This window comes from Cervus canadensis, chromosome 5, assembly GCF_019320065.1.
Source record: "Cervus canadensis isolate Bull #8, Minnesota chromosome 5, ASM1932006v1, whole genome shotgun sequence".
Lineage (NCBI taxonomy): Eukaryota > Metazoa > Chordata > Mammalia > Artiodactyla > Cervidae > Cervus > Cervus canadensis.
Window position 1 is genome coordinate 24,074,457 of NC_057390.1, and position 15,686 is coordinate 24,090,142.

Below are 15,686 nucleotides of genomic sequence, written 5' to 3' on the forward strand. Positions count from 1 at the left end.
TGACTAGTCTCCATGATGCTGGAGTGCACATGGGGAGAGAACAGGGCCACCTGTGAGCGTCCGTGCAGGCGGCGCTCGTCTTTTCCTTCATTATGGTAAAAGAGAAGACACTGGATGACATTTCACTCATTTTTATTTATTTTTTTCATTTTGACATCTTAGCAGTTTTATATTTCTTCTAAACATATTAAAATATTTTATTTGATACACGATCAACATTATAAGACTCCTAAACCATCTATAATCCTACCAACCTAGTAAATTCTCCCCTAGCCAGCTCGGTAGAATAGTCACTAAAGTCTTAACAAGTATACCAACCTGACATCCAGAAGAGACATTTTTTAAACATAGTCTAAAAGTACAATTGTCCAGTTACTTTGTTTCCCACATAAACAGGTATTAAAAGGAAATTGCTGCTAGCTTTATTCTTCAGCCAATGATTTGTAGTTGTTTAGCTTGTGTCACGAGCTGAATTGACCATCGTAACCTAGTCTCCCCCACTGCTGTAAGCAGGCATGTAGGGAATGAATTTAATTCTGCTGTCTGATTTATCTCACGTAGGCTCCCAGTCACAAGTACAGTGCCCACAGCAGCCACGTCACCAATGTCAGCTTTACTCATAATGACAGTCACCTGATTTCAACTGGCGGGAAAGACATGAGCATCATTCAGTGGAAACTTGTGGAAAAGTTACCTTTGCCTCAAAATGAGACTCTAGCGGATCCTCCACTCACCAGAGCCCCTCCCTCTTCCATCGAGAGTGTGGCGCAGTCTGATACTCCCACCCCGCCTCCTTCCCAGCCCTTAAATGAGACAGCTGAAGAAGAAAGTCGGATAAGCAGTTCTCCCACACTTCTGGAGAACAGCCTGGAACAGACCGTGGAGCCCAGCGAAGACCACAGTGAGGAGCAGAGTGAGGGGGGCAGCGAAGACCTCGGTGAGCCTGTTTATGAAGAGCTAGCCAGTGAGCTAAGCGAGGAGCAGAGCAAAGCCGCTCTTCCTGGGGACCAGCAAGACCCCTCATCCCTGTCCTAACACCAGGACTGCAGTGCGACTCGCTTTCTCCTTCAACTGCGTGTGGTCTTGTGATAGCAGAGTTCAGATAACAGGCCGAGAAGTGATGAAGAATCACTGTTGATGGAGTTTTGGTTTCCACGTAATTTGTTTTCAACAATCTCATCTTCCGTCTCTTAAATGCAGTCAACCTAAAGGTTCGGTTTGACGTGTGTTGAAAATTAACCAAACTTAATAGTAGGAAAAGACTGAAACATTGAATATGTCTCAGAAATTACTGTGTATGTGAGTAGTTATGATGTAAATACTGGAAACAAAAACAGCAGTTGTATAGATTTAAAAATAAACCCCTCGTTATCTGAACAGGTTTTCTTCAGGAACAACCAGAGACATCACAAACACTGTTACTCACCTGTTCATCTACTGGCTCAGACTGTGCTTTTTTTTTTTCCTGATGCTGAAAATCAGAAAAACAAAAACCAAAAAAAAACTCTTGCTGAGACCCTCCCACCCCAAATATCTAGTGGAAATTTTTTAGTTAACGAAAAACTTCAGTATCGCTATGAGCAGTGGTATGGCCTTCCTGAATAATAACACCGTTTTCTTATGCTGCCAGCAGACGTCCAGATGTGCTTGTTAGTCTACTATGTAGGTGCTGCCTTTTCTAAGTCAGAGTGAGGAACAGTCCCTGAATTCCCTGTGTGCAGATCTATTTTATCTTAGAATTAAGCAAGCAGTGGTTTGTTAAAGAGCTTTTAATGTATATTAAACCATTGATTCAGAAATAATGGATTCCGCCAAGGATCCCTTTACGGGCCTAAACATTTTCAAGTGAATGGAAGAGAAAAAAACCACATGCCTATAAAACTAAACTTGGCTAATATTAGCTTAGCCTTCATCATCATTTGTTCCCTCAATAACAGAAATATTAATACAGTAAGTTTAAATGATTAAATTGGTGCTTGAAATTCATTGGTTTAGTTGTAATTTTTATACAGATTGAGGGATAAAGTAACAAATTGCAAATTCTTTTTTACGGAAGTGTGACAGTAGTCACAGTAATTTTTTATAAATTGCATACTTAATAGACTTCCTATATATATGGTGATTTTTCTCTGGTGGAGTTGCTTTAAGCCTTGCAGTTCTGAGTGACTATCCTCTGCTACTGGGGGCAGTGCATGTATTTTTATGCAGTGGATAGTTTTGGTTTTTTGTTGGTTTTTTTTTTTAAGTTTTGTCAGATGATTGTTTTTCTTAAGTATGTGTCTCCTATTTTCAAAATAATTACAAATATGCATTTCCTATATATTTGTTTATACTTTGATTATAAAAAGACTTATTTTTTAACTTGCTGCATTGTTTTGATATCTTTTTGTTGTTGTTAGATCATGTTTAGAAACTTCAGATGAGTTCAGAAGTCTTAAGTATGCAAGTGTTTACGTGATTGTGCCATTCCAAAGTGCTTCAGAACTGTCATTCCCTTCTGCTATCTTCTCAGGAGTAATACAAGTCAGGTATTTCATCATCTGGTAACATACAGACTCCAGTGAACGCCCAAGGACACTCACCACATTCGTATTCAGATGCTGTATGTAAGGGTGTGGGTATGTGTGAAGGGGTGAGTGAGTGTAGACACTTACTCTGCGTGTCTCTCTCTATATAAGAAGATACGCGCCACATTGAAAATACTCAGTGTGTTTCTCTGTGTACAGATATATGTTGTGTATATCTCTTTCCTTTTGTTTACAACTGTTCAGAAAAAAAAAAAACCTCAAAGCAGTTCTCTTCAAAAGAAGAGAGACTTCAAGCAACCCATCATTTTTCAGTATGTTTATACATAATTATCAGAGGGCAGCAGCAGTATCAGGCATGTGTTTTTTGCCTATTAGCTATGGTGATTGAATCATCAGGTCAGCATGTGCTAGACCCTGCAAAATAATAGGAGATGAACAAGTAATTCTAGAAGAAGAAAAAAGCATTTTGTAAAGTACGTGGGGGATACTGCTCTCCATGACAAGCAGGGAGTGTATCTGGGGATATCAGTCACCTTTGGGGTTGCTGTGTACAATGAAATTTATAGTCGTGATATTTGTGATATCTTGGGTGGTAGTTTCAAAAAGACACTACTAATACGCAGAAAGCGTTCCAGCTCTCTATTGCTGGCAACTACTGTTTAACAGTCAATTAAATCTGTGATTATGGTTGGAAGTGGGTGGGATTATGAAATTATAGATGTTTTTAGAAAAACTTGTGAATGAAAATGAATCCAAGTGTTTTATGTGAAGATGTTGAGCCATTTCTATCATGCATTCCTGTCTTATGACAGAAAAATTTGAAGATTAAATAAAATAATCAAGATGTTTCATTTGTCTCTAAATGTGTCTTGAGTCTTTCTTCCTCTATGCTGCCGGTTTCATCCAGTTATCAGGAGCCACGACAGACAGTTCAGAAGGACTGTTTATCAGTTTATGTTTATCAGTTGACCACTGCCGCTGTGGATACAACCATTCTGGTAGTGACAGACTCCATCTCATAAAGCTAGAGGAAATTACTTATGATTTATGCTTCCATTTAATAGGCAGTAGCTTCGTTTTAATTTATTTCATGTCTGCACTCACTCAGATGTTTACACTGGGTGATCCTAGCTACCTGCCTCCCCGGTGTTCACCTGCGGGAAGCCCTTGAACTCAGCATCCCGCTTTCTCTATCTCCCCTGGGTTGCTTAGTGACACATCCTCTTCACACCACAACCATAAATCAGCTGCTGCACGTTTTTCTTTATGAGGAATTAAGTAGTCCATACATTTCTCAGTTTTACAGTCATGGAAATGATGGGGTTTTCATCATCACCTTATTCATCCGTGGTGACTATGAATGTATCTTCACAGCCACTCACACACACTGACCTGTGAGAGGCGTCCTGGGCCCAGCAATTCCTCTCCGCCAACTCTGAGACACAGTGGCTGGCGGGCAGCAGAACAGACGCGCTCAACAATGTGATTTTTCTGAATAAAAAAGGAGCTCCAAGTCAGGAACCTGTTTATGGGGAAACAGTGGTGAATCGGATCTTGGACATACTGGTGTGGTCGTGTAAATTCTAGAAGGAACTATGTTTCCAGCTTACAGGGGAACTAAAAGGCAGCTTAGGACAGGACATGTTTCTAGGACAAAGGAGACAGGCTGAAGAGCAGGTATGCTGGCCGTGAACGGAGCAGAGCTACTGCTCGAGGAGTCTGTGCAGCCAGAGCCCCCGGACACCCCAGCCTCATACAGCGCACGGGGCGGGCTGGGTTCAGAACAGGCCCATGTTCACTCACCCAGATGACCTCACGCCAGGACATCATGCGCTGTCACTTCGAAGCTGGAGCCTCTTCCACTTACACTAGGAGAAAGACATTCTTTAGAAACAGGGAGGAAGAAGGAAAGGATGAGGGTGAAGATTCACAGATTTTGGAAAGGAGACGGGGCAACATCAGTGGCCCTATCTCATCTCAGTCCTCAGTCCAGGGGAGGATGCTACACCTTTGTCACCATCACAGAAACAGGCTCTGCTGAAGAAGCTGGCTTCGTCCAGGATGCCCAGGACTGGCATCTCCAAGGACCTTAGAAAGTTTCCAGGCATTTTCCCTGAAAAGTAGATGCAATCCTTTCTAAAGGGCAACTGCTGCTCTCAGGGACTACAGTCATCTTATACCTTTTGTGTATAACCTTTTCCAGAGGAAACCTGGATTTCTACGCCACCCTCATTAATGGATTCCTACAATAACCTCTGATACAAAAAAGGCAAAGGAACTAAAAGAGAAATAATCCCAAATGGAAGAAGAAAGTTTGGTTCCTATAGACTTGTCAGTGTGTTTCATTTCTGAATCCGTGGGTGACATCCTCAGGAGACCATAACTTACCAAACTGAACACGTGTGATTTTTAATTTTACCAATCCAAAAATCTGGAAGAAAAAGATACCACTTCTATATCTCAGAGGACAAAAATACAAAAAATGTAGGAACAAAAACCCGAGTGCTCATTGATGACGACACATCCACATAGAACTAAATGTTATTGAACCAGAAGAGCTGACACTTGCAACATTTTAGAGCTTTCCACCAGTTCCTCCAACCATCCTATATTCCGTCACCATTTTACAGATGAGTAAACTTACAGATGAAACTGTCACCCTAATAGGACCCTAACAGCACCAACTGACTGAACCAAGGTTTGGTTCTCCCTCTTCTCACTCAGGGTTAGGGTTTGTCCTCCTGCCTCCAGAGTCCCTGGGGTAGCTCTGCGGCCGGGCACTGTAGGAGATGCTTACTGCAGAATAGTGATATAGTGATTATTAGTAACAGAATGAAATGGGCTAAGCTTCTGGTAGGAAGGATTTGAGACCACTATATCGAAAAATCACAGAAAGTGGTTAGGCTTTGGAACAGTCGACTCGGCTCTGAACAATCACAGATGACAGGGACCCCTCCCTGGCACAAGACCCCTCGTGCCAGCCCTACAAGTGGAGTGGGGGCCAAGCTTCCGGCCCACCCCGCAGCACCTCCCGTCAGCACCTCTCTGCACTTCCCGCCTGCCTTGGCTCCTGAGTCCTCAGTCCCTGAGGTTCCGTTTTAAGCCTATTTGTGTGGAGACGCTGCTCCCTTATTTTCCAACCTCTGAGCAATTTCTGTTTCACTGAAAAAGCAGCAGAGCAGCTTCTTTCTTCACTGGTCAAGTGATTCTTCCCTTAATCTCCGGCCCAGGCTACGCCACAGGGCCTTGATCCTGCCTCTCCTCTCCCTCAGCAATGTCAACACGCAGTCCTGAAAGCAAATTTCCCTAGGGAGTCACCCAGGGACAGAGGTGAATATGCATAACCACCGGTGTGTGTCAGTGGGATGACGCATGTGCACTTTCACCAGATCTCACTAAGCGAGCTGGAGACAAGTGCTAGAAGGGGACTTAGGGAGGAAAAGTAACTATAATAAAAAGCAAAAGCCCACATACCTGGTCATCCGTTTCATCCTGATGTTCCCATAGCCACCAAGCCAGAGTGCGCCGTAGGCAAGGTCAAGGGGTACTCCAGCCCACCCCTCCACAGTGATGCCCATTCAGCCAACACTGGGCTGGGCTCACTTGGTGACCTGGTGGAAGCAGGGAAACCAGAAGCCAGCATTCTCTTACCGCGTCAGCCATAGAACTTTCTCAGTTAACACAACTGTGTAAGTGATGTCCGGGCAGGGCAGAGCCTCTTCCTTCTGCAGACTTTCAGTCTCTGCAATAAAAATGTATTGTGCTGCTGACAGTCAAAGAGGGAGCCGGTCTGAACCCAGCAAGCTTGTGTGGGACTCAGATCCACGGGTGTCATTGTTTCATCAGATGTGCGTACAAACCCTCGTCATACCGGGCTCAGCAGGGAACCTGGCGACGAGAAAGATACAGGCCCTGCCCTCACGGAGCATGGATCCTGCAAAGCCAATCTGGAAAGTTTACCAACTGTATGTTTCCATGAAGAACACTCCTGAAGTGACTCTAAAGAATAAAGAACAGACTAGCGGTTGCCAGGGGACAGCAAGGGGGGAGACATCACCTAGAGGGGCGGCATGGGGGTCCTCTGTGATGATGAACAGGCTCCATCTCGGTTGTGGGGGTGATGACATGAACCTATACACAGCACTCAATCACAGTGGTGGAAACCAATTAAGACCTGTAGTCTGCATGACCGTGCTAAGCAAGTGAACCCTTCCTGGACTTAACAATACTATAAACTATATATGATGTCACCATTGGGGGGAAGCTAAGGGAAGGGCTCACAGGACTCCTTTTACACTTCCTCTAAGTCTACAGTTATTTCAAAATAAAATGTTTTTCCGAAGTAATGATATAGAAACTCCCTTCTCTTTATGCTTTTGAAGGAAATATGGAAACAAAAATGGGCTGTAATACAACACAGATTTTTTTTAACAAAATTTCTATCCTGGTGCACCTGAGGTATTCCACCTGTGATCAAATAAAACCCTGCCGATGTGGAACACGCTCTCTGTAGCTTTTCCCACCTCTGCTCGGCCCCCACAGGGTCTGGGGGAGCCCCTGGCAAGGTGGGCGCACTGGTTAGAGGGGTGCCTGGGAGCACGGAGGCTTTACCTGTTTGCGGCTGAGAAACAGTCAATGCATCATCCTGCCCCTAGCAGAGTCCTCCCCGCCCCTGGGCGTTCACCCCTCCTGGGTCTGCACTGGCTTCCCCTTCTGCCTGGTTTGAGTGTGGCTAATGCTCACTCCCTTGGAAATGCTTGCATGGCCAGTCCCCCACGGCTGCCTTCCCTCAGGTGGTTGGGCTGAATCACCCTCCCTTACTCAGACTTAATAAAATGACAAGAAAAAAGAATTCTACTATTTATGGGTCCCCAGTGAAACTACTGCAAAATTGAGATTAGGTGACCAGGCTTTCTTTCTCCTTAGAGAGTGATGGCCCCATGGTTTCACTGGCAAAATCCATTTTCATGTGGCCTACTGTTTGCTGCCCATGAATATCTCAGCACCGGACTCATTAGCAGGAGCGTTTGCCAGGCTTTGACATTTCCATTTAGAAGATGAATTAATTCTGAGCTGAGCCACAAGTCCCTTCTCTCTTGGAAGAACGTGTTAAGATTCAAGCTCTCAGAGGCCCCCAGAGCATCAGTGAGATCTCACACCAGTCCCACCTGATGGTGGGCCAGCCCTTCCGTGAGGGCAAGTGAGGAATCTGACATAAAAAACTCAAGGCTGCAGTGAAGGGGCATTTTCATTGTGAGTTTGGTAAGTTCGGGCCCCTCCTCCTTGGTCTCTGTCCAAAAGACAGAGTAAGGGTTTACCCTCCGGGAACACCTGATCCTCAGGGGAGACACCTCCTGGTGAGCTCATGGGCTCCGCCCCCACCTGCCCGGTGTAGGCCCAGCATCCAAGGGGCTTGAGAAAAGCAGGGGAAATGTTCTCACCTCAGGGCGCAGGGAAGGTGTCCCCTCTGGGTCATGGGCGACAGGCTGGGGCTCCATCACGATAAACAGGGTTTGCACGGGAAGCGATCAGCAGGGTGACAGATTGTGTGGACAGCTAGGAGAGCCTGCAGATGGCTCCACTAATAAAGCTGCCATTCACAGCCGCCCAGGCTCAAGTGGTTTCTATGGAAAACCCTCACACTGAAACAGAAGGAAGTGCTTTTAAATGACAGTAGTTGATAACTTTTTTGATCAAATATGGTCAGATTTAAACGAAGGGATCTGCCTGGGAGGGCACTCTGGAAACCACAGAGTGGCCATCTGCAGTGCTAGGAGCTATGACCCAAGCACGGGTCACATGCTCTCGGGCACGCCCTCCATCCGAGGGTCTTCGCGCCTCCCTCTTCTCACTCCGGGTTAGGGTTTGTCCTCTGCCACTCCTTCAGCAGAGCTGGGACCATGGGAGGATGCGGGGGGCAGCCTCCAGGTCACTCTTCGGAGCCGGCTCCAGGCTCGACCTCTGGGTGTGAGTGACACTGGTCATCATCCTCTTTCTTGAAAACTCAAACCTCTCCCGCCAGGCACCACAGACTCCAGGTTTCTTTTCTTCTTTCCTCTGTCCACCTGTCCTCTTTCCTTATTTCCCCTTCCTTCCTTCCTCCCATCTTCCTTCTGAAGGGCACCAGAATATGCCAGCCCCAAATTTGCCACTTTGGGAGGTTGATTGTTCTGAGCTGTAGGCATCTGAAAAACAGCCAATCCAATGAGAAGGCTGTCTCTGAACGCTCCCATCTGCCTAAAGACAGATGCTCCAAAAGGAGCTCAGTTGTTACAGATCCTTCCCAGAAGCTTCATCAACCAGGGGAGATTGACTCTCATTACAGAGGAGGCTGAGCCCACCCCACACCCAGACACACTTGTCACAGACCATCACACTTCCCAATCACCGTTCTAAGGGCCTCTCATCATCCCTAAAAATCACTCTCCCCTAGGTCTAGGTCTATCCTCCCCGCCGACCACCACCGTCTTCCCCACTAAGACGGTGTTGAAGCCTGAATTCTAAGCCCCCTCGGGCAGCTGCTCGTTTTTCTCTGTGTATCTCCCATGTACACGTGAGGTCTACGTGTTCATAAACTTTCTTTTTTATTTTCAAGACAGATTAAAAATTTTTTTTCTTCTAGTAAAAGGTATCTATTACTTGAAATAAGATACACATACGGGTTTATGAAACTGGATGTGCAGCCACAATCCAACTTTATTCTGGATGTGCCATGACACCTAATATAAGCAAAAACTTTAAATCAGGCATGCTCCTTATTGGGAGGGGGGGGGCATTTTTCTTTTAATTCTTATCAGCGTATAGTACAGAGAAGGCAATGGCAGCCCACTCCAGTGTTCTTGCCTGGAGAATCCCAGGGACGGCGGAGCCTGGTAGGCTGCCGTCTATGGGGTCGCACAGAGTCAGACATGACTGATGCGACTTAGCAGCAGCAGCGTACAGTTACTTCTGTTTGTCTCTTATTAATCTCTCTTTTAATACAGAGGTCTCAGCCATGGACTCTGAAGACTGGAAGGTAAACTACTTTTCCTCCCTCTTATTAATCTCTTCTTTAATACAGAGGTCTCAGCCATGGACTCTGAAGACTGGAAGGTAAACTACTTTTCCTCCCCTACACTTCCATCTTCCTAAGTTTTTAAAGATTTTATTTTCAGGAATAACTTACAGCAAAGTGCAGAAATCTCAGGGCATCTGCGTTCATCTGCCTACACATGTACACACCCGCCCAGAGGAAGAGCTGCCATGTTCTAGGGACACAAGCCTGCCCTGTGGTGCCTCCTCCCGTCATTAGTACTGACAGGAGAACGTGTCAGCTCTGTTCTGACCTCTGTCACCACCGAGTGGTTCTGCCCAGCTTTGATTTTCATCTAAATGCAGTCACATCACGGAGTATGCTCTCTTTCGTGTCCAGCTTCTTTCACGCAACATGACGTCTGCATTCCTTCTGATCTTAGACCCTGGGGCCATCACATGCTCTTGTCTTCTCCACCGCCCCTGAATACTGGTATTTTCCCCATTCTATTTCCTCACCTTCATACACTCCCTAACTATGTAGCAGACACCCAGCTTCCACTGGCCCTAGACCCACATTCCTACCTCTAGTCCAAACCCTGGGCTTATCTCCAGACTCCACTGCAGACTCAAATTCCTTGCCTAGAGGGCTCACAGGCGATCCATTTTTTCCAACAACACATGCACTGCCCTGCTGACCCCCAGTCCTGCACCTCCACACACCCAGGAGCCAGGCTGAGTCGTCCTGGAAGCACCCAGCAGCCTGCCTCACCCTCACCTCTAATTGAGGTGCACTCACTGTTGCCTGCTTAAGGTCCCTGGGCTTCACGCCTCTCTCCCCACGCCCACTGCCGCTGGTCCCCAGGCCCCCACCATCTCTCCACCGAACTCTCACAGTACCCTCAACTAGTCCAATGCCGCAGGTCTTTTCCCCCTCCAATGTGCCCTCCACATCAACACCATGGATTCAAAAGCAGCAGCAGAACACTGGCCTCTGTGGCCATTCCCCCACGCCCCGCGTGCTCACCCACGGGGCCCAGCCCTCTCCCGCGTCTCCCACCTCCTCTCACACTCCAGGCTCTTCCCTCGGGCCAAACGCCCCTCCCCGCTGCACGCAGCAGGAGACCCCAACGCATCCCTGTGCGATCTACACAGTGCCCCCTCTGAGGGCATCCCCGCCGCTCCTCCTCATTCCTGGGCCCCAGCCCTGACCTGGACGCTTCTGTTGCACTTTGGCTGGGCCCGTCCTTCTCTGAGCTCGGGGACCAGCGACAGCATCACCTCTGTCTGGCCCCTACTGCCCAGCACGCAGTGATTCCAGAATGAATGGTGTGTGCCATAAGGCTTCCTGATGGTGAACGCAGGCCAGGTCCCCAGTCTGCTAGGGAGACAGGGCGCCAACCCTCAGGTAACCCCAGATCTGCTCATAGAAAAGCCCTGCAGGAAATGACAACAGGGCACCTGATGGCCCACTGAGGGAATGCCAGAAAACTCACGGGGAGTCAGACAGCCCAGGGAGCCGGGCCAACTCCAGGAAAGACAAGAGCCAACAAGACTTCAAGCCCCAGCTCAGAAGTAAACGGGTTGCCTGGCACCACCAGGAAATCCCAAGCCTGAGCCCTCCTGGGTCTGAGGCACGATCGTTTTCACAAGGAGAGTCGGGCTATCCCTTCTGTTTTTTAACGGCCTCTGGTCCAGATCCCAGACCACAGTGAGCTTCTTCTAAGCCCAGAACACAGTACGAGCTCAGGAAAGACCAGCAAGTGCCCACCCCCCAACACTCCCACTCCCAAGACATTCAAATAAGGGTACAGTCAGCATTTCTGACCTCCGTCCAGAGGTGAGGCTAAAGGAAGCAGACCTCCCCGCCCCGCCTCCTGAGTGCTGGGGGCCTAGAGTGATCCACCTGGAGGAATCCCGGCTTACAGATCCTCGGTCATAACACCTCTCATCCACAGTCATGCAGGAAAATGAACAGAAAAGATACGCTGGGTGACAGGTACCGGAAGCCCGGAGCAGGCACACAGAGCTTGTCTCACTCCCTGCTCCTGCAGTCACGGGAACGGAGCCTGGGCGTGCCGCCTCCTCCAGGACACTGAGCCTGCAGACAGGCCCGGATGAGGACTCGGACCATCACTCAGCAGGAACGAAGCCCCCACACCCAGAGCATAAATGCTCAGAGAGAGTGTGGTCACCGAATGACAAATGGCAGGACTCGCTCTCCCAAACTAAAAGGCCCTCCTGGGAAGACCAGGCCTCACCTCGGCCGCCTGAGGTCTGCCCCTGCCCAAGCTTACGACTTTACCTAGCCCTTCACTTTCTGTCCCAAGGTCACAGGACATGTCTTTGCAAACTATACACCTCAGTTCAAGCTCCAGCTGCAATTATTTATCCCAGCCTTCCGGCAGCCTACTTCCCCTGGTGCAATTTCTTCTGATGCTCAGTAAACAGGACCCAACTAAGGAAGAGATGAGCAGACACACAAAGTTATGAACCAATTTTCCGAATGGCCGTTTATTCAAGCACATAATTCCAGAGGAGAGGGAACAGACACCCCAAGTATAAACAACGGCTCTGCTGTGTGACTCTAACTAGAATGACAACTAATTAAAAGCAATTTAATGTTGGTTCATGAAAGGTTAATGGAATTCATGCTTTGGAGATGCTGAATGTAACACAGACTTAGCCAGAAACACAAATCTAACCTTTATTCTCTTTAATTATTCGATCAGAATAATTTCCTGAGAGTGGGTTTAGCCTCTGAATGGCTTTAATTAAACACCACTGAACTTTGAAGTTGACACCAACTCATCCAGCTGCGACTCAGTTTCCAAATCAGCCTGCTGTCTAACACAAAGTCTTGTGGCGCAGACAGACGAGCTGGAAGATGAGCTTGGAGCAGATGGCCTTGGAGCCTGACAAGGACCCCATGGACTACCCAGTCCATGCAATTCTCCAGGCCAGAATACTGGAGTGGGTAGCCCGTCCCTCCTCCAGGGCATCTTTCCAACCCAGAGATCGAACCAGGTCTCCCACAATGCAGGTGGATTCTTAACAAGCTGAGTCACAAGGGAAGCCCAAGAATACTGGAATGCGTAGCCTATCCCTTCTCCAACAGCTCTTCCCAAACCAGGAATCGAACTGGGGTCTCCTCATTGCAGGGGGATTCTTTACCAACTGAACTATCAGGGAAGCCCAGTGGAGCCCGACAGGTATTAACCAATTCTGGAGCATCTTACATCCTTCCCCCACCCTCTCCAGTGGAAAGACATTTCCATACCACGTCAGGACCTCCCTAAGGAGAGGGGCCTGGGCTGAGCTGCACAACCACGCTGCCTCTTTCCTGGCACCTCCCATAGCCCTGAGCTGCAGAAGCCTGGTCCAGCCACACCCTGAAGTGACTTTGGGGCCAGCAGCGCCCTACCCACGCACCTCCACTCCAGCCGTGCCTACCTGCCACCTGCCTCCATCCCTGCCCCTCCTTCGGAGTGAGGGAATGTGTGAAGAGCCACAGCATGGCCTTCCTGCCTGGCAAGGTACCCACAGGAAACACTCCTATTTCTGAGCTGACTTCTATCCAGCACTTCACCCAGGTACCAGCCTCTCCTTTTCTGAGAACCCAGGTCCCTAATTTTGGCAGCTGAAGTTTGTAGCCATATTCAAGGCCCTTCTGTACTAAGCTCCTGCTTCTTTTCCTTGCTGACTTGGAGGCAACCCCACCATTTCTTACAGCCTGGGCTAGTTCAGCTTACTTCCTCAGGAATGACATTTGGAAGAGCGGAGGCCTCCAATCGGGCTAGTACCTGTGAGACAGTGTGAAGGACCTGTGCTTGGGCCCTGAGGTACTGCCACGTGACCATGACAAAGCTGAGTTTCATGGACAAGGTCAGGGCATGACGTCCTACGAGGGCTGTGACAGAACTGGAGGGGGAAAAAAATTATCCAAAGAATGCTTTTCCAGTTACCCTGCTTGCCCATTACTGTTTTGCAGCAGCCTCCTTAGAAATCAGATACCGGGCCCTGAGCAAACAGCATCCGGTCTCCATTGGCCATCCCAACAGCTCCTGCAGCAGCACGGCACTCCTCGCGCCCTGGAGCCACGCAAAGGTCAGGATTCTTAATCCAAGTTTACGCACGTGTACATGACCCACAGCAGGTGGCTGGGCCACCCCAGTGTCTCTGTTCGGGTAATGAGAGTCAGGGTCAGCCGATGCCCCCTCATACTTATGGGGCTGACCCACTCAGCCAAGGTGTAACCTGGGTCCTGGAATGGAAGCGACAGCCAGGCTTCCCCACCTGCACCCAGCCAGGGCATCCTGTCCTCCCAGACCAGGACAGCTGAGGGGTGACAGCAGAATTCCTCCATAAGAGGGAATTTCTTTCTTTTTTAATCTTTTTACTTTGTATTGGGAGACAGCTGATTAACCATGTTGTGACAGGTTCAGGTACATGAATCCATTCTCCCCCCAACTCTAACAGGGAATTTCTTTTTTCTTTTAACAGGGAATTTCTTGACCATATGGTTTACCAATCCTAAGAGATTGAGAGAGAATCTGAAAGGACCTGAAAGTAATTCTTAAATCAGTTTCCCTAAATCTAATCGCACTTGCTTGCAAAGGCAAAGGCATCTGATTCATCTTGGGGTCCCCGACTTCTGCACACCAATTAACTACCTGGAAGCAGCAGAGCATAGTGGAACTTCTTAACGAGTGACCGTGGGTCAGAGGCAGCTCTGGATGACCGATGATGACACCCAGTGGACCTGACAAGAGGGGCACTAAGGACAGGGCCCCCCTTCTCAATCCTGACACGGGCAGTCTTTGGCGCTAAAGAGTGCGTGTTCCAATCCAGGGTACGTGCAGTCAAAATCTCAAACAAATGTATTATATCACTGGAACCAGACAGTATCAGACTTTCTAAGCAGTCAACCATTACTGCCCCTGGATAACCTCTAGCTGCTGCATATCATCAGGTCAGAAAGTAAAAGATCTGCACCGTTTGCAGCCATAAAAAAAAGTTCAAAAGAAGACCTGGGTATCAGGAACCTCAACATTTGACAAGGCCGAGAAGCCTGCCCAGGGCCACACACATAAAGGAGAGAAAAAGTATATAAATCCAAGAAAGCCAGCCAGTGTTATAAAAGCCAATTCCATCCTCAGTAGGCCTCTGACAGCTTCACAGCGGAATCACCAAGGATGAGGGGCCGGGAAGGAGAGGGAATGCGAATGCATCTGGAAAGGGACTCTGGCCGACAGAGAAATCAGAGGAGGGGTGAACAGGCACGTCCCTGAAAGAAGTAGCAAGTCACTACTTCAACCTTTCCTGCTTGTTTACCCTGAAAGAATTTTAAAAATCTGTGAATTCCTCTTTGTATTATGTAAGCTTAATGCTTAACATCTAAAGTTTTCCATTATAAGTTTAAACGGTTACAAAGAACAGTTTCTGGTGCACTGTAAGTAACGGCTTAAACTATTAAGTCACTCTTATAGCTCAGATGGTAAAGCGTCTGCCTGCAATGCGGGAGACCCAGGTTCAATCCCTGGGTCGGGAAGATCCCCTGGAGAAGGAAATGGCAACCCAATCCAGTATTCTTGCCTGGAAAATCCCATGGACTGAGGATCCTGATAGGCTACAGTCCATGGGGTAGCAAAGAGTCGGACAAGACTGAGTGACTTCACTTTCACTATAAATGTAGCCAGTGGACTGTAAGTACCATCACAATTAGACACCTACCTTCATCCAATTAAAAATACAAATGTCGGGCTTCTCTGATGGTCCCGTGGTTAAGAATCGGCCTTGCAGTGCAAGGGACACCGGTTTGATCCCTGGTCCAGGAAGCACCTGGGCAACTGACCCCCGTGCTGCCAGAACGACTGAAGCCCTCGATCCCGAGAGGCCGTGCTCCGCAAGAGAAGCCACGGCGACGAGACGCCCGCTCACAGCAAGTGGGGAAAGCCCACGCACAGCGGTGAAGACCGAGCACAGCCAAAAACGATAAAACAAATAATGTTTAAAAAAAAAAATACAAATGCCTATTTGAGTCAGAAATTTCTTGAATCTGTAGCTCCATCACCCTGCTCCATCTAGAATTCTACCCCCCAAATTTTAGCCTGTGCCATGCTAACTTGCTTTGGTCATGTCCAACTC

General features: G+C 48.0%; 1 protein-coding gene and 1 long non-coding RNA gene across 5 annotated transcripts in view; one reads left to right on the forward strand and one right to left on the reverse strand.

Moving 5' to 3' along the window:
- EML4 (EMAP like 4) overlaps positions 1-3,391 on the forward strand; it is a 151,050-nt gene extending 147,659 nt beyond the window's left edge. For all 4 annotated transcript variants that reach the window (XM_043468418.1, XM_043468419.1, XM_043468417.1 and 1 more), the window contains one exon: positions 562-3,391. In XM_043468418.1, the coding sequence (XP_043324353.1) occupies positions 562-1,035 (474 nt within the window). In that variant the 3' untranslated portion in view covers positions 1,036-3,391. The remainder of the gene's footprint in view (positions 1-561) is intronic.
- LOC122441611 lies at positions 2,747-12,561 on the reverse strand. The gene is made up of 2 exons (XR_006269404.1): positions 7,970-12,561; positions 2,747-6,270 (listed from the first exon to the last, which is right to left on the reverse strand). It is a non-coding gene; the product is annotated as an uncharacterized LOC122441611 (long non-coding RNA).
- Between the last annotated feature and the right edge of the window lie 3,125 nt (positions 12,562-15,686).